The sequence below is a fragment of the Vanessa atalanta genome, chromosome 3 (assembly GCF_905147765.1).
Source record: "Vanessa atalanta chromosome 3, ilVanAtal1.2, whole genome shotgun sequence".
NCBI lineage: Eukaryota > Metazoa > Arthropoda > Insecta > Lepidoptera > Nymphalidae > Vanessa > Vanessa atalanta.
This window is the reverse complement of record NC_061873.1, coordinates 6,437,968-6,461,146: the sequence shown is the minus strand read 5'-3', so window position 1 is coordinate 6,461,146 and position 23,179 is coordinate 6,437,968. Positions and strand designations below refer to the sequence as shown.

General features: G+C 32.0%; 5 protein-coding genes across 5 annotated transcripts in view; 4 read left to right on the top strand and 1 right to left on the bottom strand.

Moving 5' to 3' along the window:
• LOC125076953 (homeotic protein spalt-major-like) overlaps positions 1 to 11,685 on the top strand; it is a 40,732-nt gene extending 29,047 nt beyond the window's left edge. The window contains exon 9 of the transcript XR_007120727.1: positions 11,675 to 11,685. The gene's annotated coding sequence lies outside the window, so the exon portion shown is untranslated. The remainder of the gene's footprint in view (positions 1 to 11,674) is intronic.
• LOC125076954 (exonuclease mut-7 homolog) lies at positions 895 to 3,621 on the top strand. The gene has a single exon (XM_047688708.1). It carries the CDS (start codon positions 1,041 to 1,043, stop codon positions 3,561 to 3,563), a length of 2,523 nt encoding a protein of 840 aa, XP_047544664.1. The 5' UTR covers positions 895 to 1,040; the 3' UTR covers positions 3,564 to 3,621.
• On the bottom strand, positions 4,323 to 8,219 carry LOC125076955 (geranylgeranyl transferase type-2 subunit alpha). Its single transcript, XM_047688709.1, has 10 exons — positions 8,074 to 8,219; positions 7,887 to 7,997; positions 7,695 to 7,810; positions 7,416 to 7,615; positions 7,176 to 7,337; positions 6,856 to 6,969; positions 5,668 to 5,894; positions 5,412 to 5,595; positions 4,804 to 5,129; positions 4,323 to 4,509 (listed from the first exon to the last, which is right to left on the bottom strand). Exons 1-10 carry the CDS (start codon positions 8,074 to 8,076, stop codon positions 4,357 to 4,359), a joined length of 1,596 nt encoding a protein of 531 aa, XP_047544665.1. The 5' UTR covers positions 8,077 to 8,219; the 3' UTR covers positions 4,323 to 4,356.
• A 1,934-nt stretch (positions 11,686 to 13,619) lies between the features above and the next one.
• Positions 13,620 to 14,964, top strand: LOC125077041 (broad-complex core protein isoforms 1/2/3/4/5-like). Its single transcript, XM_047688827.1, has 2 exons — positions 13,620 to 14,405; positions 14,518 to 14,964. Exons 1-2 carry the CDS (start codon positions 13,706 to 13,708, stop codon positions 14,769 to 14,771), a joined length of 954 nt encoding a protein of 317 aa, XP_047544783.1. The 5' UTR covers positions 13,620 to 13,705; the 3' UTR covers positions 14,772 to 14,964.
• Positions 14,965 to 17,016: 2,052 nt separating this feature from the next.
• Positions 17,017 to 23,179, top strand: part of LOC125077294 (neural-cadherin-like) — a 54,515-nt gene continuing 48,352 nt past the window's right edge. Inside the window, exons 1-2 of the mRNA XM_047689205.1 lie at positions 17,017 to 17,108; positions 18,282 to 19,609. Coding sequence (XP_047545161.1) covers positions 18,322 to 19,609 — 1,288 coding nt within the window. The 5' untranslated portion in view covers positions 17,017 to 17,108; positions 18,282 to 18,321. The remainder of the gene's footprint in view (positions 17,109 to 18,281; positions 19,610 to 23,179) is intronic.

Sequence of the window (23,179 nt, the reverse complement as noted above, 5' to 3'; positions counted from 1 at the left end):
TTGACGTGGCATAACTTTATATAATAAATTAAACTAGAAAAAAATATCCTAATTTTTATATAGGAACCTTTTCTTTGTGGAATCAATCGTTTTATTATACAACGGCCGTAAAGTCCACTCCAACTAGGTAGAAATTGCTTTTTTTTTAAATTATTTAAAAACTATTAAATAACTGGAGTCATGGTATTAGACGTTAAGGTAGTGATTAGCTATGTTTTTAGTTTTAAAATAAGAAGGTTGTCGCTTTGGATATTTTTTACTTATCAATTTATTTAATTTTTGAGAATAAACAAAAAAATAATATTGTAATAAAATAGTATCGAATGTTATTTTATTGCAGATTGCGAAAGATGCCGTCTTACGAGACTAGTAATAAATAAATAACTAAACTCGAAACCAAAGCCATATTTCCTTCATATTCTTTAAATGAAAAACGGTGATTTTGTATAAAGTGTACATGCCAAATTCTGTTAAAAAATATATATATATATTTGTATACAATATATTAGTTTTATTTTATAAATAATATATAGTGTGTAAAACTTTCGATATGAATAATGTTTCTTTAATATCTTTATTATTAAGTAAAATTATTAATTAAGGTTTAAATGTGCCACCAACCTTAGGAACTAAAGTGTTATGGCCCTTAGTTAAACTGGATTGTACACTTAATAAATCAGATCACAACTGTACTAAGTATTGTTATTTAGCAGTAGGGTTTCTCATAAGTAGCTTGGTTTTGGTAGATAGACCAGGCGATTTTGTGCATAACTCAATTCCTAAGTAAAATGATTGATAAACTTTTTACCTGAGTGTTAACTTGCAAGAGTGTAGAACACCTAGATTTTTATAATGACACTGATAGTGACAGCTATGAAATATGTATGACCCAAATTGTGACATTTACAAAATATGAAGTGGATATATTGCGATTTAGAAACTTAGTTTCAACCAAAATCAAATAAACTTTATCTTAACTTTAAGTTTACTTTGTAAGAAAATGTTTGGTTGTATTAAAATAGGTGTTTAATTTCTTAAAAATGGATATCAATCAACTAGTTGACAAGAATCAAGCTATTAAAATTGTTCCCTCAATTGAAGAATCTCTAAACAATATAGGTCTGAACACAGACATTGACGAAAGAACTTTAATTTGGCTAAACCAACTGAAATTAAAATGGAAAACTTGGAAGAAAAGTCCTGCAACAGATCATCATTTTGATATATTTTTTCAGTTTACACCAGATCCATATAGAGTTGCTTTAGTATGCATAATTAAATGTGAAGAGTTCAAAGATAGTAAGCCAAGAACTTTGCCCTATTATATACTAGAGACTTTGAGCAAGTGGTCACAGTCAAGTGGACTATTGCCAGAAGAAACATTAAAACTTCCAGCTTTTCAAATTGCTATACAACAAAGAAATATACTTTTTCTCAATTTACTAATAAAGACTTACCAATTATTTACAATTAAAGAAACAATTTTACCTGTTGTTAAGAATATGTTAAAAAATGATAATTGCAAACAAGCTTCCCAAATTGTAGTAGCTATGGAATTATTTGATGAAATACCAGTTGAAGACCTACTTTTCCCTTTGATTTTGCAAGACAAAGCTAACATGATTGATGAATATTTGTCCGAGTGTCCCAATCAAGTGAGACCTCTATTATTATTTTTAGATAATATGTTAGATAAAAAATTTAATATAAGAGATTTCACACAGAAGTATATTGATGAAAACAAAGTTTGCAATGTTAAGTATGAAAAAATCCATTACAAACCACTTGGCAAGTTGGTCGCTCGATTGTGCAACAAATTTAACATTCCCATAGAAACATGTGAAAATCTTAGTAAAAATAGAACAAGGGGAGGCCTGAGATATTTAATACATCAAAAATATGTGCAACACAATGTAAGTTCATCTGTATGGGATGATTTGGTAAAAGATTCTCTTAGAAACAACACAGAATGTGTCTATGAGTTTATTGATATGCTAATAGAATATGATACAAAGGAAGCTCTTAAGTGGGCCACATATTTTGAGATGCCTGAAATTAGTCTCCCATTAGCTTTAAGAAATGTTTCAATAGAACAAGTGCCTGCTGAAGAAGAGAATTGGGAAAAGCTTGATAATGTAACTCAGAAATATTTTAAATTACCTCTTCCTGAAAGCAGTATAAAAATAATTGATACATGTGAAACATTTTACGACCTTGTATCTAATTTAAAAAATTGTACTATAGTAAGTATTGACTGTGAGTGGAAACCATCATTCGGAGCAACACAATCACAAGTTGCTCTAATCCAAATAGCATCTCACGATTGTATTTACTTGATTGATACATTAGTTTTAAATAACAAGCAATATTCAAGTTTTTGGTATAGATTTAATAAATCTCTGTTAGATAATGCAGAAATAATTAAATTGGGATTTGGACTTGAACAAGATTTAAAAGAAATAAAGTCTTCAATTAGTGGTTTAAGCAATATTAAAGTTAAAGGTGAAGGATTATTAGATTTAGGACTGTTATGGAAAAGACTTATTAATTTTGGACTTTCATTACCTAGTGATAGTGATAGTGGAGGCAACAGTTTAAGCTCTTTAGTACAGGCTTGTTTCGGACTTCCATTAGAAAAGGCAGAACAGTGCTCCAACTGGGAATTAAGGCCATTAAGAACTACTCAATTGCATTATGCTGCTCTTGATGCGTTTGTACTTCTAGAAATCTATTATTATCTGCAAAAGTTATGTATCGAACAAAAAATTAATTTTGATGACATTTGTAATGATGTTATGTTGGAGAGAAAATTAAAAAGTGTAAAGAAGATTACAGTGGCAGACAGATTACAGGCATGTACATTGGATTTTAAACCAAAATCAAGCAAAGATGTAAAAATAATTGTTGAACATGAATTATCTCATTTATTAGCATATTTCAGATATTGTGGCATTGATACAATTGTTGTATCTTCATCAAAGCTATGGCATGATACAGTTAATTTAGCCATACTGGAAAATCGTTTTATTTTAACAGCTAAATTAAAATGTTCACCCACAGCTCGTTTTGCCCAAAATTTAATATTAGATTTAAGTCAGGGTAATATTAAAGATCAAGTGCAAAACACATTTTCTAATTATAATATAGTTGTTACACGAAGTGACCTTTTAAGCAGATGTTTACATTGTAATTTTACTGATTTAAAAAAACTGACTTCCGATGAAGTTATTGATATTTGTAATTTGTATAACATGCCAAGTAATACCAATACAATTAACAAAAGGTATGCAAGCGATAATGAAGAAGAAGACCCATATAATGATAATTTTCTCAGTGATTCCGATGGAGATGATATATATTTATGCCAACCTGTAACATCTCAAAATAAATCTTGTGTGACAAGTATGGGTGCTTTGATTGATATAAGCAATGTACAGAAATTATCAACATCTTCCAAAACAGCTTGTCTTTGTGAAAGCTGTGGTAAGTTGTTTTGGGATGAAGATCCTTTGATAATATCTGTACATGAACTAATTTCATCTATAATACAATTCAGTGATTAAAAATGCGTAAAGTTAAAAGTACAAAAGATAGCAATAAAGTTGGTTAATGCATAATTAATTCTGTTTTTTATTTGTATAAACATAGTTCATAGAATTATTGCATACAGAGGTACTATGTGCCAAATAATATTTAAGAGGTATTGTTTTGTTTATATAAAGTGATAATAATTACGAATAATATACAACAACAAGTATATACTTATGTTAAAGTAAAAAAAAGTTTTTTAGCCTAGTATAAATATGGCAATTTTTATATAATAATAAAAGCAATATTTTAATAAATCAGTTTAATATTTTAATTACATACCTATCATTGCTATCATGCTTGCTGCATTACATTTTGCTTAAGCAAATTAATTTTGTTTTAAGCACTTGTTATGTAAAACCTAAAAACTATCACACACAAGTTTTAACTCAGTTAAACATAATTTATAAACTGTTCCAATATGCATGACATTAAAGCAATATACATCTTCTTTTGTATATTTATTATCATGGAACAAAATATACAATAAAAAATATATTCTTGACATTTTCTTTGGACTCCTATGAGAATTATTTCACTATGCCTTGAAATTCAGAAATACTTTGCAGAAAATCAATCCAAGAGTGATCATACATTTATCATACAAATATGTACAAAATACATTAAAAAATATTTAACACATAAAATTATCTATTTTATATAAGATTATAAATATATTGTGCAAATATTATTTTTATTTTTAAATCTTTTAATAAAAACCCCATAAACTTATTAATTTATATTATTTATATTTATTACTTTAGGTAACTAAAATATTACTTTTATTGTTTTATGCTTTTCTTTAAATAATTCAATATCTTCTGAACTCAAATTAGAATTGTTTTGTATATTTAATACTTCTAATTCTAAATTGGGAAATTCTTTCAATGTAGTTAATTTGTTGCCAGACAGATCCAGTTCCTGAAAATAAGTTACAGAAGTGTTAACTATGCTGCACATAAACTCTAAAATAGCATGAGAGTGAGAAAATATTGCCATTTATTTCCTAAAAAGTATGTTTTTTAGTCTAGTCAAATTACTTTCGTTCAGAAATTGTGTACATTACTTACTATAACTAATTTATTTACCAAAGATAAGACTAAAACGCTTATGTATTAAACTGAAAAACTTACCCTTCAAACCAGAACATGGTTTGTTTGGCAATAGAATATTTGATAGGTAAAACCTGTATAAAAATACACAATGTTACTTTACCTTACAATGTTGTAACTTTATTAAAAATGGTAATGTCATTGAAGTAAGATCTTGATTGGACAAATCAACAGTTTTGCAATAACTGTAATATTGAAAATGAGGTAGACTGGTTAGCTTTTCCTTAGATCCACTTTTGTAGTGGAGACTTTCGTCTTGATAATCACTTGGTAATTGTTGCTCAATATTCCACTTGGTTATTAAGTCATTGTAGTATCCAGCTCTTAAGGAATCTAAATCTTTCAATATTTGTAGATTTTCTATTACTTCTTTGTGATATAATTTTGCATTTATACAATGCAAGAATACTGTTGTTGTTAGCAGAGTCCCTGAAATATTAAAAAGGATAAAAAACCCAAATATAGATAAGTAATATACATACAATTTTAAAACATTAATAATAATTTTATCCTTTTTTTTATTATAAAATTAGTGAAGCTTCGAATTTTTAGAGTTAAAACTAGAACTCTCTTGAGGTTAAAATATTTAATACACGCAAAACTCTGATATGACAGATAATGTCTTCTAACATCTAAAATATATTTGATAAATGTTGAGCAACAACTAGAATTGTCATATTATTAAAACTAACAAGAACTTTAAATATTTACATTTATTATCAGGCTCCAAAACTAATAACTGTCGACATGCCTCCAGTTGCTCGGTCAGTTCTTGTACAACAGGCTCTGAATATTGATTTTGGAAATTAATTTTACTTTTTCCTACATGAACACAAGGTTCATATTGTTTGCAATTAATGATTTCTTTCTCTTCATCTATTTGTGTATGCTCAATCTGAAATCAAAAAATAAAAACCATAATTATGAATAATCTAACAAGTAAGAACAATCAATAGTATGTACCAACCTTTATGTCTATATTATTGTTGATTTCTTCATTGTGTTCCAAAATCCATAAATCGTCATATTCATGTCCATTGCAGGGTATCCATTTGCCATTTATTATGTTATTATTAAAATATACATTTATATTGTTATTTACATAATCAATCGAAACACATTTGTTCCAAGCAATGGTTGTTTTTCTTGGTGTAACAATAAATGCAACAACTTGAACTGTGGCTTTGACTGCACCTGTGAGATTTTTTTATATAGCAGCTATAGTTGCTTTTCCAATTAAACACTTTATATCATAATAATCACAATAAAATATAGAGTATATTTGCACAAAAAATATAAAATTTAAAGTCATATATTATTTAAAGTATGTATACCAATATTGGAACTTATTTTTACAATCTTTAGTGAAAACAATATAAGTAACATAATTAATTTTGTTTCTATTTTGTATTAAATAATACATATTTGAGTATGACATAATTTAGTAAAAACAATATTTTTTAAATATTTTTTTCATTATGTTATTATATTACAGTTATATTGAATATTATTTTATAATTTAAGGGAATTAATATGATTACTATGTTTTTAAAATTTTATTATAATTTGAATATTGAATTATGAAACAGCATATAATATATATTATTTTTTAATAGTTATCCCTCCTATCTACATGGGAAAACACTTAAATTAATACTCAAAATGTTTATATTTATACTATTCAAATTCTTTATGTGAGCTGTATTTATTGAAAAAACTAAATCGAGTTAAAGAAATATAAAGAAAAATAAAGTAACAATTAAATGGAGAATTTGAAGAGCTATAAATTTAGCTTGGAGTAATTTTTTGAGAAAACTTATCGTTTTTGAGAAAAATCCCAAGAACCTCAATTTATACTACCTTTGACCCCCATTAACTTTTAACAAAAAAAAATATTTATAATTGTGAACCCAAGATCTCCACTATTTTTATACCTACACTGACCGAACTATTATGGTTTAGTCAGTGTAACTTATTTGAGCACCCTAAAGACACCTTCTTTAAATTATATTTCTGGACTATTACCAAATGAAATTAAATAAATTGCCTATCAATACAGATATATTTTAAAAATGATTGCACAAACAAAACAAACAGATACAAAAATACAATGTGATTTTAGCTATTTAAAGATTTAAAAGAATTAAACAGTTACCTAACAACCATCTCTGATAAAACCAGGCACTTGTATCATCTGGGTCAGTAAAAGCTGCACTTTGAACCATTTTTAGTTCATACTTATGATGATTATCTTGAATTGGTCTTCCTCCTATAAATTAAGAAATTATTGTGGTGAAGTTTTAGCATAGAACAAAGTAACTAGATATTAGACATGGGCAGTACTATAGTTAAACAGAACATATTTTGCTCTTTTATTTATACAACTTGATTATATAAAGACTTTAGATATATTCCCACAAAATTTGAAGAATCTAACCAATAGATGTTTATAAATATTATTCAATAATTCATCACCCTTCAAATCAGGATACAATTCTAACAACATTTTGCTTCTGTAATGCCAAGCTGAATAATTCGAAAAGTTGTCATATATCTTTTCAGTTGTAAAATCAAATTCTTCTTGCAGCGGAGGCTTGCATTGACTGACCACAAAACGGCGATAATCCCATGTATGAACTATAAAAAACAATTAATTTTCTATAGATTTAGACTTAAATAAATGAGAAAATGATTTAAAGTCAAAAATGTACATACAGTTTCTCTCATCTAATTTGAGATATGTATCACACAATGCAAGTTCCTTCTTCCAATCAGGATCAGACCTCGTAGTAAGCACCCATTCTCTTTGATGCCATGAACAGTATGATTTGGGATTAATTTTTAAACAATATTCAGTTAAGCTTAGCTCAGAATCATATAACTTTGAAACATTCTCCTCACTCTCACTGGTTTTACTGAAAATGAACACCATGCTGTTGGTTTTATATATGCCATTAACATTGATATAATGAAACTGTATTTGATTAAAATTACCTCAAAATGGTTAATACTTCTCTTCTTATATTCCATAGAGTATAAATATCAGGATTAGATGTCAAAACTTTTCCAGTGAGATCTAATTGCTCTTGATCTTGCTCAGCATTCTTTCGCTAAAATTGTGAAATTTAAATATTAAGATATTTCATAAAACTTGTTTGAACTATGTGAGTAAATAATTTTTAATACTTTAGTAAATATCTTGAGCATAGCATATTTAAAATGTTTTAACTTTTCTTGTTTCTCCTTTTCCTTTCTTGCCTTTTCTTCTTCTGATGTTCGAACTTTAACTCTACCGTGCTAAAATAATGAAACCATAAAATGAAACCATTAAACTTCAAGGATTTTAACAAAAATCAATAATACCTAAACATACCATTTTGATTATATCTGTTAGTCAAATTATGTATGAAGTATTATTAATGGAAATATATAAATATTTCTTTTTTTTTTACAATTTTCTAGCGTTTATAAACATTACTTGAGTAATAAAATTGTACTTTAACATTTAATTGTATATCGTGTATTTATTATTCAGTCTTTGCAAGTATATTTTTTTAATCGTCTAATATTACTTAAATAATATATTTTTTCAAAAATAATATTCTTATTGAAACACGAATGAATATTGTTTTATCTTATTTTTGGTATAATGTAAATTATAATTAAAAAACAATGACAATTGGAATTTTCAATTTTGACACTGCCAATGAGCACTATACAGTGTTGCCATCAAGTTTATCAGATTTCAGATTGCCATATTTATAAATAAAAAATATGACTTTTCTTATTTATTGTGATTAAAAGTTCCAAACAGTAACTGAAACAAAAACAGAGTGTACTTATGTATGCGTTACGCGAGGTTATGCGAGTTAGAAATTCTACTTTTGCATTGAAATTAAAAATAGTTTTTAATTGCATGCAAATAATTAATTATAATAACATAATAATAATCATCCTATTAATAACAATTATTATGTAATTAATTCTAATTTCTTCTTTTTTACCACACTACTTGCGGTAGTGAAAAATAAGTTATGAAATTTGATAAAAATTAAAATTTATGCAGAAATATATATAAATATTCTGATGTAGAGTTATTAAAAAACCTTATTATATTAAAATTAAAAGTCGTAATTTTTAATCTATATATCACGTGACCTAAAACACTTTTATATCATATAGGCAAAAACTGTTATATAAATATCATCTGGAATTTTGATAAACAACGTTTCTGGCGATTTTATGCTAGTATTTGTACTCTACGCACCAACAATAGCGATTATAGTTCATTATTTCCCCAAAATACAAATATTTATAGTAATTGTTAATTGGTGGTAACGTTGAATGAGTGCCGGTCGCACATACACAACTGTTGTTTTAACCATTATTACGTCATAAAAATGGCTGTAAGCGTTCGTGTAGGAATAAAAAAAATAATAATTTAATGGCAACAAAAGGTCTTGCTGAAATATTTTTTTGTGTATTTATTAGGAAAATCAACATTTTGGTACCTGTACTTAAACTGGCTCACTCACCCTTCAAACCGGAAGACAACAACTGAATACTTGTTAGGCAGTAGAATATCTGATGAGTGGGTGGTATCTACTCGGACGGGCTTTCACAAAGCCCTACCACTAAGGTTTAGTGACCAATATTATATATACTGAAAAATCACTCCCATAATCTTTTCATAATGTGCATTAAGGAGTAGAAGTATAACTTTAAAAAACCTGATGTACCTAAACTGCAATTTTATTCTATGTTTGCATTACCGTATATTACAACAAATACCACAACTGGCGACGCTGGTATCTTATCACAAATATCTTAAGTCTTAAATTAAATTAGTATATATTATAAGGTGCATTCAAGGGAGACCATTGCTTTTGTTGCCGAACTCCTGCACGACTGCTACGTTGTTTATTAGTGAGAAGAGCACACCACATCTTTATTTTATGAAATAAACCGGTTTTGTTTAATATTATTTATTTATGGATATTAGTACACATGGTATAAAACGCCCTACAGGTCGACGCTACTTCATATATTTAGTGTAGTAACCGTGAAGTACAGTACGACACAGATTAATCCGAAAGCGCCATGTACCGAACGGTACAAGCGGAGCAGGTATCGTAAGGCAACCCCTTCCACCCCCACTGTGGACTTCTGCAACATAAGATGAAATCCAACTTGAACGCCATTCACCTGGAGACGACGAAAGTGGCCTTGTTTTTTCTTACCGAGACCCACATATCCTTCTCCACTGATTTACCATCGAACCCCCTCTGATATCGTTGGACTTTCTTTTTTTTTATAGCCCGGGAGGGCAAATGACTCTGCTCCACCTGATGGTAAGTGGTAGTAGAGTCCAAACGCGACGACGGCTAGTGCAGTTGGGAAAGGTGATCTGCTCTAGCCGCCCCCGCCTTGCCGGCCCGCAAGATGCCTCTTCACGCCTCGTTTGAAGGAACCCAGGTCATAAGAGGAGGGGAATACGTGCGCTGGTAAAGAATTCCATGTTTTGGAAGTGCGACAAAGAAAAGAGTTGCCAAATTTCTTTGTACGCGATGGAATTGATGTCACAGTTAGGCAGTGACATCGAGAACCAGCACGCGTGGACTTGTGAAGGAAAGGGGAAGCAGGAATAAGGGAGAATAGTTCCTCTGAGCACTCGCCGTGACACATTCGATAGAAAGCGCTGAGTGCCGCTATCTCTCGACGCAATTGTAAAGGCTCGAGGGTGTTGGTGACCTTTACATCGCCAATAATGCGAACCGCACGTCGCTGCAACCGATCCAAGGCCTCCAGTAGGTACTTAGCGGAGCCATCCCAGAGGTGCGAGCAATATTCAACGCAGGACCGTACCTGTGTTTTATACAGCAGGAGCAGTTGAGCAGGCGTGAAAAAACGCCGCACCTTGTTCAGGACTCCGAGTTTACGTGAGGCTGTTTTTATAACAGCCTCGATGTGATCCTTTGGATTGAGGTCGCACCGAACGTCGATTCCCAGTATGGCGACTTTGCTATGTATCTCCAGCGTAGTGCCACAGAGGGAAGGAGGAGGGGAAAATGGTGACTTTTTCGCTGTGAGAGCGCACACCTGTGTTTTCTTGGCGTTAAACTCAACAAGATTGTCCGAGCCCCATTTGGCGATGAGTCCTAACGTCCTATCGAGTTCAACAACAAGATCCCTCCGTCTCTCCTCAGTTTCCGCCCGTCCAGCCGCTGCGCGTCCGTGGTATCCCCCGTGCACTGTACTGGCATCCGCATAGCAATGTATGTTCCCGAGAGAGAGCATATCATTGATATGCAGAAGAAAGAGCGTGGGGGATATAACAGACCCCTGGGGGACTCCAGCATCCACTACATGGGATTTTGAAGCGCAACCATCAACTAGAACGCGAAGGCTGCGCTTGTGTAGGAAGCTAGCAATCCAGGTGCAGAGCTGAACCGGCAGACCGTATGCCGGCAGCTTGGAGAGAAGACTTCTGTGCCAGACTCTGTCGAAAGCCTTGGAGATATCGAGGCTGACGGCCAACGACTCTCCACGCTTATCGATAGCTTCACCCCAGAGGTGTGTTACGTACGCTAGAAGATCACCTGTGGATCGTTTTGGTCGAAACCCGTACTGACGATCATTAATTAGACAGTGATCTTCTAGGTAATGGATCAGTTGGTTGTTTAAGATCCGTTCCATCACCTTACAAAGAACTGAGGTGATAGCTATTGGCCGATAATTTGCCGGGTCAGATCGATCCCCTTTTTTGGGAACCGCTTGCACATTAGCTTCTCTCCAAGAATCCGGCACACATCCTGTAGAAAGAGACAGCTGGAACAGGCGCGTTAACACAGGAGACAGCTCCGCTGCACACTTCATCAGCACTATGGCTGGTATTCCATCGGGACCGCTAGCTTTCCGCACATCAAGTGATTGTAGCTCTGCACGTACATCACGTTGCCTGATTTTGATGTCAGGCATCGTGTAGCCACATGAAGGAATTGTTGGTGGCAGCGCACTACAATCATTGATTACGGAATTATCCGCAAAGAGTTTTGCCAGAAGATCAGCTTTCTCCTGCGGACTGTGAGCTAGCGATCCGTCCGGATACCTGAGCGGTGGCAGCGAAGGTTGGCAGAAATTGCTTTGCACAGATTTGGTCAGACGCCAGAAGCTACGGGAGCCTCTAGGATGTGAAATAAGGTCATGGCCAAACCGCGCAATGCGCTGTGCATCCGCTCTTGTGTATGCCTTCCTACAAGACTTGGAAGTTTTATTGTAGGTTGCTTTCAGTGAGTCAATGTTAGATGCCCCACTAACGCAGCCATTGATCCACGCGCGATATGCCGCCTGCTTAGAAGACACAGCATCGGCACATTCGCGAGTGAACCAACGGTTACGCGTACCCTTACTGGCGAGGTCTGAGTTAGGAATGTAGTATTCCATCCCCAACAGGATCTCACCAGCAATAGCAGCGGCGCTAGCTGTCGGGTCATTCTCACTGAAGCAACGCTCCTTCCAAGGGACTGACGCATAGTAATCGCGCAAACCGTCCCAATCTGCCGACTTATAGTGCCAAATGCGACGTTTGCTTACCGTACCGGACTACCATCTCGACCGGAGTACAGTGCCACGGCCTTATTACTATATCATATACTAATCTGACTTAGATTGGGATGGGATGAAGTCCTTCTTTGCATCTTATTCATGGGGAAAGATTTGTTTCTCGTTATCTCTTTATGTTTAACTTCAGTGGTCACCAGATAACTAGTATGTTCAGTAGAAAAAAGCTATATGTGGTGGCTCATTAATACTTATTAACAAAAATCTAAAATTTAAAGAACATAATGATGTTGGGAGCCTTTCTATTGAGCAGACTATTGAAATAGCCTGTGCAGAGCTTGAGCATGTCATTGTTGTATGCGTATACAGACCTTCTAGCGGGTTATATGAAGCATTTGAGAAAATATTGGAAAGTGCATTATTGAAATTATCTGAATCAAGTAAATATATTTTTATTTGTGGTGACTTCAACATAAATTTATTAGAAAACTAAAGCACAAGTATTAGATTCAGATCATTATTATATTCATATAACCTCATTAACTTATTCTTAGAGCTGACTGCAACATGTTTAACAACATATTTACCAACTGTGTACCTAATCATAAATGTATTATAAATATGTTAAGTTCTGATCATTGTAGACAGTTGGCTTCATTTAATTCGAAAATAAAAAATAATGCTAAGGATTTAAAACAGACATTTGTTCCAATCAATTTGTATCGAATTGAAAAGTTCAGAAGTAATATCATGGCAAAGCTCTCATATTTACAATTAAATGATAATTCTAATGAGCTTTATAACAAATTTTTAAAATTGATTAAAACAGAATTTAATGCCATATTTACTTCCAAGACAGTCAATTCAAGGAATTTTCTTAAATTTAATGATTGGGCGACTGTCGGAATTCACAAGAGTAGGCAGAGGTTGTATGAAACTAAATGAACTACCCATGGACATTATTCCATAGGTGGTTGTATTAATTTTCCATCAGATGAGCCTTCTCCTTCTCCTTCTGCTCTTTTGATACCTATGTCATAAAAAAAAACACCTTCAAAAGGCACTATTTTCAAAATTATTCATTTTCATGAAAATAGCAATCAATAAATTGCATTTCTAGTAATTTATGGATATCAGAATTCATAGATTTCGGTAGACAATTTTATGCGTGAAGACTGAAGAGTTTCCATCAATCTAGTTGATAGGTTTTCAGTGAAGTACCGCATAATAAAAATAAGACTCAATACAATGTTTCACAATACCACAGACATTAAATGTAAAACTTAACGTTTATTATTATACATGCTGTGTCTTTGACAGCTACTGTCTGCACTCTGTAATCTAATCTACATTCTACATTGACTTTTATTAATTTTATTATTTAGAATTTAGATAGGCTTAGGAAGAAATTCAATTTTACTTATTATAGACCTCAATGTAAAAGAATGAATAACGCACCACAGTTTTCATTACGTTGGAATAATTATGTTAATCACGTAACTGAAGCCTTTAATTCACTCAGATTTGAAAATGATTTAGTCGATGTGACCTTATGTTGTGATGGTGGCAAAATCCGTGCTCACAAAATGTTACTATCTGCTTGTAGTAATTATTTTAAACAAATTTTTAAAGAAAACCCTTGTCAGCATCCTGTGATAATATTTAGAAACTTCAAATATGAGGATCTCAATGCTATCATAAATTTTATGTACCACGGAGAAGTAAATATTTTTCAAGAACAATTAGAGTCTTTTTTAATAACTGCCGAGCTTCTAGAGGTTAAGGGTTTGACTGATAATTCGGAAGATGAATCTTCCAAGGGCCAATTGAAGATCACCGAAAATAATTCATTAGATCTAAGTTCTAAATCAAGCAGACCAACTGAACTACCTGTGCCAACTTCTACGGATGAACCCATGAATCTAGCTACCTTACCAACAAGCAGAGATGAAAACATTCCACAAGACAACTCCATAGTTTCTCAAGAATCTGAGATTGATGTAATTGAGCCACAACCAGAAACATCTAAACTTGACACTACAAATATAAAGCCCCAGATAAAAGTAACTACAAATATTAACAATGAAATGCAAGTTGATACTCAAAGTACTTCAGCTGAAGACTTATCTGATAAAAGTAATCCAGGTTAGTCATTTTTCTACCGTTTTAAACCTTAGATAAAATCTAAATGATTGAATTATTTTGTATAATTAGTAAATGATAAAGAAATACATCTAAGGTTTTTATATATTTGCAGAATCAGACCTGGCTAAGTTTAGATGTCAACTATGTCCAAAAGGCTTTAAGCATCCAACTTCCTTGACATTGCACAAAGACTCGCATGCCGGGAAAACACAGTGTCCAGTTTGTCACCGGTCATTTTCACGATCATATGATATGAGAAGTCACTTGCAGAGAATACACCAAGGAAAACAACTAACTATCAAAGAAATAAGATATAAAAACAATAGTGATAGTGTGGCACCTAAGCAGTTCACACATAATATATAATAAAAAAATGTCTGGTAATTGAGATTACCATCTCGCACAGAGTGCACATTTGTTATATTCAAATATTAACTATGTTTATAGATTATACAATACTATATTATATTTATTTACAACATCTAAAGTCACAAAAATTGCTCAGTGATTTAGCCTTGGTTAATTTTATACTAGTCTTACAAGAAATATTGTTTTAAATATAATTGTTTATACATTTCTTGTTTCATTCATTTTCCCTTTCATAGAAATATAAAATATTGTTTTATTTTATTTTAATAAAATGTAGAATACAACATACTCTGGTATTATGGTAATGCTAGTGCTACTGCAATATTGATTTACAATACTAATTCTGCTGTGTACATGTCACAACAAACTAGTTTAATTAGCTTTTTAAAAATGTAAAATGGTTAGGATGTTATCCTACAGTACTAACCTGTATGACATTCAGGCAATACATCTGTTCATAGAAGGGGGTAATTTGCATAAAACTTTACTGGAACTAAAAATATTTAGGTATATTGGTTAAAGTAGAAAAAAAAGTGATTAAATGAAACTTTTGTCATATTTTTATTCTATGGCAATTTTCAGGGGAATCAATATTTTTGCCTTGAATTCTCGAATGAATATTTTATTTAAAATAATAATACATGTAAGTACTTATAAAACTAGTAGGTACTATTAAAAAAGAAAAAAAACTTCCTGAGAACTGAAGTATTCATCAGGATATAATAACTATTAGTTAGATATAAAAAAAAAATGCGAGGATACCGAATTGGCAATACAATAATAACTCTTAAATTTAATGCGTATTTGAATGTTCAAAAAGTTAAAATAACAATATTTTAAGAAAAATTAGATTATAATTATTAGGTTGACAATGTTTTATATATATTGTTTGTTATCCTTCATTTCATTTGGATTAGTGCTGGTTTCTGACCAGAAGAAAGACGGATTAAAACACGACGCTAATAACCGTTTAAAAAGTGCTAGATTGTATGAAATTGCCTATAATATGTGAAAATAAACGATACACTGCGTGGTAGCCGCAGCTAGGTAATGAGTTGTTATTCACAAATCGTCTTGCCAATTCTCTATAAAGATTTGGTTATTTTAATGAAATTATTTGTTGTTCATCATTATATGATTAGGTAACGCAAATTTAATAATATTTTTTCATATAAAAATATTAGGAAAATATCATACTAGTAAAAAGTCTATGACTAAATCTCAATCTCTTTGATTAGTTGGACAGAGGATATGTCTGAGGGCTCTGCAGTAATAGTAAGTATATATATAGAAGATAAACAGATAAATTACTCAAACTCGATAACTGAATAGGTATAATTATACAAAAAATAAATAGTCATTACCAATTACTTATAATGTATTTTGAAACTGTAAGATTCATCGACATAATTATCCTCGATTTAGAGAGCATGTGACGTCATAAGAAGCAATCTTAAAAAAAATCAGACTTTTTTTAAATCCATTCATTCGTTCCTGTAAAAATTAGTATTTAAGTAGTATGTTTAATGTTCATTCATTACTTTATAGTCAAATTTGACTATAATATTGAAAGTTGAAAAGAGCTTGACTCTAAAATTCTAATATACGAAATGCATTGGGAGCGTGAACTTTGACTTATAAAAGGATTTTAATCCACGTGATATTTCTTCTTGTCCTACTAGGCTGACGGTAATAGAATGATTGTATTTTAAGAACGATGTTAGTATTACCGTTTACCATTATTTTTTTATTGTTATCTTTCTTTATTTTAAAAGATACAAAAATCATTCTTAAATCTCAATAAATCAAACTTTAATAGAATCCCTAGGTAGATAAAGCTGTAGATTAATGTTACAAAACAATACTTATAATATGACAATTGTTAGAAAAACTATCAAACTAATACACAAAACTTTTATAATTAGAATTTTGAATGTCGATTACTAATCTACTAATAAAATTAGAAAGGCAATTTTTTACTCTTAACTCTACATGCCCAGTTTGTACGATATTATTTTCAAGGGATTACTTAATTTTAATCAAATACTTCTGTATAAATGAAAGCTAGGGCAGGGTTGTATGTAGTTATGCATCGAAGTTCGATGCTAAGGGGAGTTTGGAAGACCTCGATCCTACCGTACGGTACGTAGTGTAGCAGGAGCAGGGGCGGTTAAAGCGGGGGTGGCGGGGTCGGGAGGCACGTTCAATACGCGCGCGCGCTGCAGAATTTAGTCACCAGTCGCGTTTTGACGCCGCTTACATACGGGTAGTGACGTATGAAAGAGGGCATTCATAGAACGCTACGATATCGCTATTTATTCGCAGCTTTAATAAGTACGTATTTAGTTTTTATTAATGAAGTTAATAAAATAAAACGGTGTTGTTTAACAAAAAAATATTGAGTGAAATTACGAAAACCGGGAAATTAATATATCACTCATTTAATATTTTGTTTACATTCGATTCACATGTTTACTAGTATGGTAGAAAATCATAAGAGTTATCAATGAAAAAAAAAACGGTGAATATAAATAAATAAAGTGATAGTTATGTGTGATTTTCTAAAATTATGTAGTATCCGTAACATTATTGCATGAATCGGCGCTTTCAAATTAAACCAAGTAACAAATGTATTATCAAAAATATTATTTAGTATACATTTGTGAATGAATGGTCACTATTAAATCGGTTTTTTTCAGTGTAATAAGTAAGTGAATATTTGATGGTGTGTCGTGAACTAGAGCGAATACAGTCTAGATTTGCTCGCGAAACGTTGCGCGGCGGCGCAAAGGGGGTATTGATCGGCGGCGGCGGCTCGCGAGACGCCGGCGTTACCGCCTGCCGCCTAAATAAAGCTCTGCATGTGTGCTGACTGCCGCCCTACGTCGATGCCGTCGACGTCGAACCCGCGTGTCTTTCGTTTTCATGCTGTTACATATTATGATGTTTTACATATTTTCTATTGTTACTAGTATTTCATCTGCAATATACCCAGACTGATCCTTAATCAAAATTATTGATAAATTCCATTCATAATTTTAAGTTTTAAAGACTTTAAAAGTGGGGCTGCTTTACTGTACGTTATTAAATCATTTGTTCCGTGAGTGGTCAAGTTGTATCAATGTCTAATATAAATTAGTGAAAGAAATAAAGCAACATTATAAAAGTAAACAGGCGCGGTCTTCTTAATTTTTATACAGGCCTGCTCAAAAGGTCCCAATCTTCAATTAACTCACTATGAACGACTAAATCTGTTAGGATAGGTGTCAGTTAGTTTAATAAAAGTAATATAAATGGTTTTTTTTTTTAAATATATTTTATATTTGTATATAATGTTCACTATCCATTAACGCACAATAAAGTCACTACTAGTGGCTGTGCTCTAAATGTTCTTCTTTGCAAGTAGAACGGACTGTTATAATAAATACTTTGAGTGAAATTCAAAATACATATAAAATACATTACTTACTTTGTTGATTGATTTTATATTGATATCGTTTGTTACAGATGGAAATGTTAGGATAATTGAAAATATCGTTTCCGAGCAATGGCGCGCATAGTGTTGGCGGGAGGAGCATTGCTCTACGTCCTAATCTTTGCGCTCGAGACCAGCGCACTTATCCTCTTGCCACACGATGTCCGCCCTGGTCACGCTATTCGTCACTTCGTCAGCAATCATTCGCGATACACTTTGCTTGAACCCGAATATGCTTCCTACTTTACTCTTCTCGACGACGGGCTTTTGATGACAACAGCTGATCTTGCGCCACTACTAAATCAACCTCTTAATCTCGCTGTTTTAGAGCAGACTCCATTTAGTAGTTCGGCGCATTCGGTGCATCTTTTAGTAATGGACCGACGAAAAATGCTTCATTTTACCGAATCAAGTGGTTTGCATGGTGAAATTCCGGAGAATTCTCCACCAGGAACTGTGGTTGATATTCCGCCAATAAAAGCCACTGCGTTATCTAACGTGGGCCCTATAGCTTACAAGATTATACGTGGCAATGAAGAATTAATTTTTGCACTTCGTGATAAAGCTATGAACACTGATTCGGAAATAAGATCAGTAATAACAGACGGCGATGTAGAAATTATCGCAAAGAAAAGTTTAGATGCTGAAAGTAAGAAATTTTACGATTTAATTATTCAGGCAACAGATCTGCATGGAATAAATAAGGCGAATCTTCCTATTAGAATTAATGTCGCTAATGAAAATGACCATGAACCCATATTTGAACAAGAAATTTATTATTTCGCCGTGAATGGAACTTGCGATAGTAGTTGTCATAATGGTTCAGCACATTGGCAAAGATTCTCGAATATAGGGAAAGTAAATGCATTTGATATTGATGGCGATCGCGTTTATTACTCCGTCAAGACTCCTACAAATTTGGCTGTTATAGTACCCCAAACAGGGGAACTGATTCTAGCTGGGGAACCAGATGGACATGAAGTCGAATTACAAGTTTTAGCGCACGACACTGGAACGCCGCCGCGAAAAAGTCAACCCGCTCAAGTATTTATTGAATTTATTATCCGCGAACGAAAAGAATTACCAGCGCTACATCGGGACAAAAGAAGAGTGACCCGTGCTGTTCGTCCAACGAAACGTATTGAATTCACTGAAGCCGATGGTGAAGTTGAGGGACGTGCAGTGTTTACTCTTGAAAAAGAGACCGATAGAGAGACTTTTAAAATTCGGGACGAAAATCCGTGGGTTACCGTTGAACCAAGTGGTGTGGTGAAAGTTAAAAAGAAGTGGGACTATGAAGAATTAGGCCCCGAGAAGACTATCGATTTTTGGGTTACCATCACCAACGCTGGAAATGGAGGTAAGTTCCATATTTAAATCATTGATTTTTAATTCTAGTAATGTGATCATATTATGAACGTTTATGGGTAATTTGTATGTTGTGTTCAATGATAACATTTATTTTTATAATGACGTTGAAAATTTCCGAATAATTGTACCATTGTTATCATATAATTATAATAACAGATAAATAGTAAATTGTAAAGTCAAAAATAATTAATGATTAATCCATATCAAAATATAATTTATTATAGAATAGTTGACCCTCTATCTCGTTATACCAAATTTGAAGAATATATTATAAAAATAAGCCAAATAATATGCATATTAAATTAAATATCCACTTATTCAACGGCAAAGTTAAAACCAATATATATATGACGATTTGATTGAATGATATAATTTATACTCTATTTTTAATTTATATATTTAAATTATATTATATAAACACTGAGTTATTTATATAATTTAGGCACAGATACTGTAATCGTTATTATGTCACACGCCCTTATAATTAATACATCGATATGAAATCCGCTGTGTTAGAATCTGAATATTATTTGGTATTGTGATAAAATATATATTTTTGCTGCCTTTTACAAATGTTGCTTTCAACGTTCGTAATTTAGATAGGTAATCTCTTCGTTGTTTTCTCGCACTTTGTCATCATTGATTTGAAGAACATTTAAAGGTAAAGCGATAATAGATTAATATAATTATGAGAGATACATTCAAGTCGTATCGTTTCCAAATTACCTAAGGATTACATTTCTTTCATAAGAATTTAAAATTAAAGTTAAATCAGGCTAAAAGAAAATTGCTCTTCTGAGTGCTTTCGAAGATAATGTTGACACATCTGTAATAGACGCTTTCATATGATTTGAAACATGCATTATAGCTATTTATGAGTCAATTGTTGTTTTAAAGAATTCTTCACAGCAGAATGTTGCTGTTGTTGAAAGCAACATGAATAATATATAGGTATTAAAAGCGGCTAACCATTTTAAAAGCGTAACAAAAATGAAGCGTAGGGCGTAAAAAAATTCACTGAATTTTAAGCTGGCGCGGTCGATGGGAATGCTACCAAAATATGTACATAAAAATTATACAAATACTATTTTTAATTGTATCGAAAAATGTCAAATTCTAATTAAATACATAGTATATAATATGTATTTCATTATAAAATGATATACAGCGTTAATTTACTAATACAACAAGCCACTGATTTATATATGGTAAAGCTATGGTAAACGCTCGCAAGTCCACCTGCCGTATAGAATGGCCCACTGGTGCATAACGTCGTGTACACGGGTCCTGCGTCGCCCTTTTCACGATCTCATCACGATTAATACAATCCTAGAAAATCGAAAGTAATTCTGATTAGTTTTTTTACGTCCTTTGGCTGTTGTTATGGTAGAAGATATTTGGTATGGTTAATCGTTTGAATTTTATCAATCTACCAAAATATATTGGAAAGATTTCAGATGCAACCAATTTTCTGTTTTTATTTTTTGATAGAAGTAGGTAAATATTAGTTGTGAGGCCCTATATTTAAAATGAAACAACAAACTTTTAGGTATAAAATATATTTCTGTATAAACAAAAAGAATTATTTTCTTTTAAACGTTTAACTTGTTTCATTTGTTTTAAACGTTGCTATTTCAAAGAACAAACTGATGGTATAATTGTATTATAGATGCCAAGCTAAGAATTACGTGACTATTAACCGGAGTTCACAGGCTTAAATCCGGGCAAGTATTGAATTTTCATGTGTTAAATTCGTTAAAATCAATTATGTATATTTTACCTCGAGCCAGACGTTGAAGACAAACACCTTGAGGATACATTCGTGTGGCAGATGATATTTTGCCAACTGGAGTAGAGGAGAGCGTACTGTAATAGCGTGGTGAAATAAGTCCAAACATTAAATAATACTTGCCAAGTCGTGGGATATTTACAGGTTTTTACAAAATACTTATTATTAAAAATTCAGATACTAGGATTTCTTTTCCTGCAAACAGACTCAATTTAAATTTAATATCTTTTAGAGTTTTTTATCATAGAATATTAAAATGGACAATCTGTGACTTTTTAAGTGCTTCGTTAATATTTTAAATTCAACTTAACCTTTATGATACAGGAAACATCCTGGGCGTTTCGCTCATAAACCTGAATAATTAGTATCATATCTTGCAGTATGACGGATTAAGCTGTATGTTTATCCTTAACAGGAAATTAGGCACTTGCGTACGTACTTAATAGCTGTAACAGTTTTCAGAGCGTAAATACTATTTATATTTACATGTATATTTTTATGGTGATGATAAAAATAGGATATGGGATAGCTTCGTTTTGTCGTTTTCTAATTACTTATATAAATACGAGTATCAATAATGGCATTTCTCATATTCTATTTTTAGTATTAAGTAAATATTTAAATAATTATATTTTTCGAACATTTCAAGTGAAATTATAGGTATATGAAAATCAGAATATCATTAAATTAAAAGTTGTATATGCATGTCATTAAAAATTCGTAAGTTGGATTTCGGGCGTTGTAAATCCAGCGTCACTTATCTGGGAGTTTCCTATGCGAAAGGAAAAACTTTCATTTTTTGACTTGTTGTTGTCTGTGACGCTTCGTTTTACAGTTTCATAAAATTAACATGTTTCTTGTAATTTTAATATTGTTTTGCAAGTGAAGTTGGGCTGCTTTCCCTCCCATCAGAATAAACTATCGCTTCCCAATACCTACATACTTAAATTGGAAATAAAGTTTAATCTTAAACATGTTATAGGTGAATCATAAATTATAGAATAGTATGTCTATTCTGTAATGAATGCATAAAGACGGATCTGCGGAACTTTATTCTTTAACAATATCTTCAATTTCAAAAATTGTAATTCTTGAAATTGCTCTTTACAAATAATATCCCCAATTTGTACAGCAATTAGAGACTGCATATTTGTTTACCTTTTCTTTACAGTATTATAGTGTACAATAAAATTTTACTATTCTATCACTGATATCTCAATAAAATGTACATTTCATTATGTTCTAATAAAACAGTCATAAGGTACGCTATTTAAAAAAAGAACTAGGAATGCTGTGTAGCACGAGACAGTGCACAGGTGTTCGTGAGGTTCCCATTATAAGCGTAAATCGTAGTAGCGACAGGTTGCGACCACCGTGCAGAATGCGTTGATAATCGTGGACCTGTCGCACGGCCCCGGCTATCTTGTCGATTCTACACGCCATGATCATCACGACGCGATGCCAATCTGACTCTCTTTCTTGTAGATTATTTTATACGATGCAAGGGAAAGGCATGTGTATCGAAACGCAAAAGATTGAAATTACTTCATACCTTTATGGTTTTCTTGTGTCAATTTATATAGATAATATAATAAGTTAGTTTAATTTGGAATTATGGCTTATCGTTCGATGCTTTATATAAAAAATGAGACTACATTTACGTCCTCGTTGGTCTGATAGTTGGTTAGTTGACCATCAAAACCCAGAGTTTAAACCATATGTTGGATTGATTAAATCTAGCTTGGGGTCTAGAAGTTGGAAGTGTATACG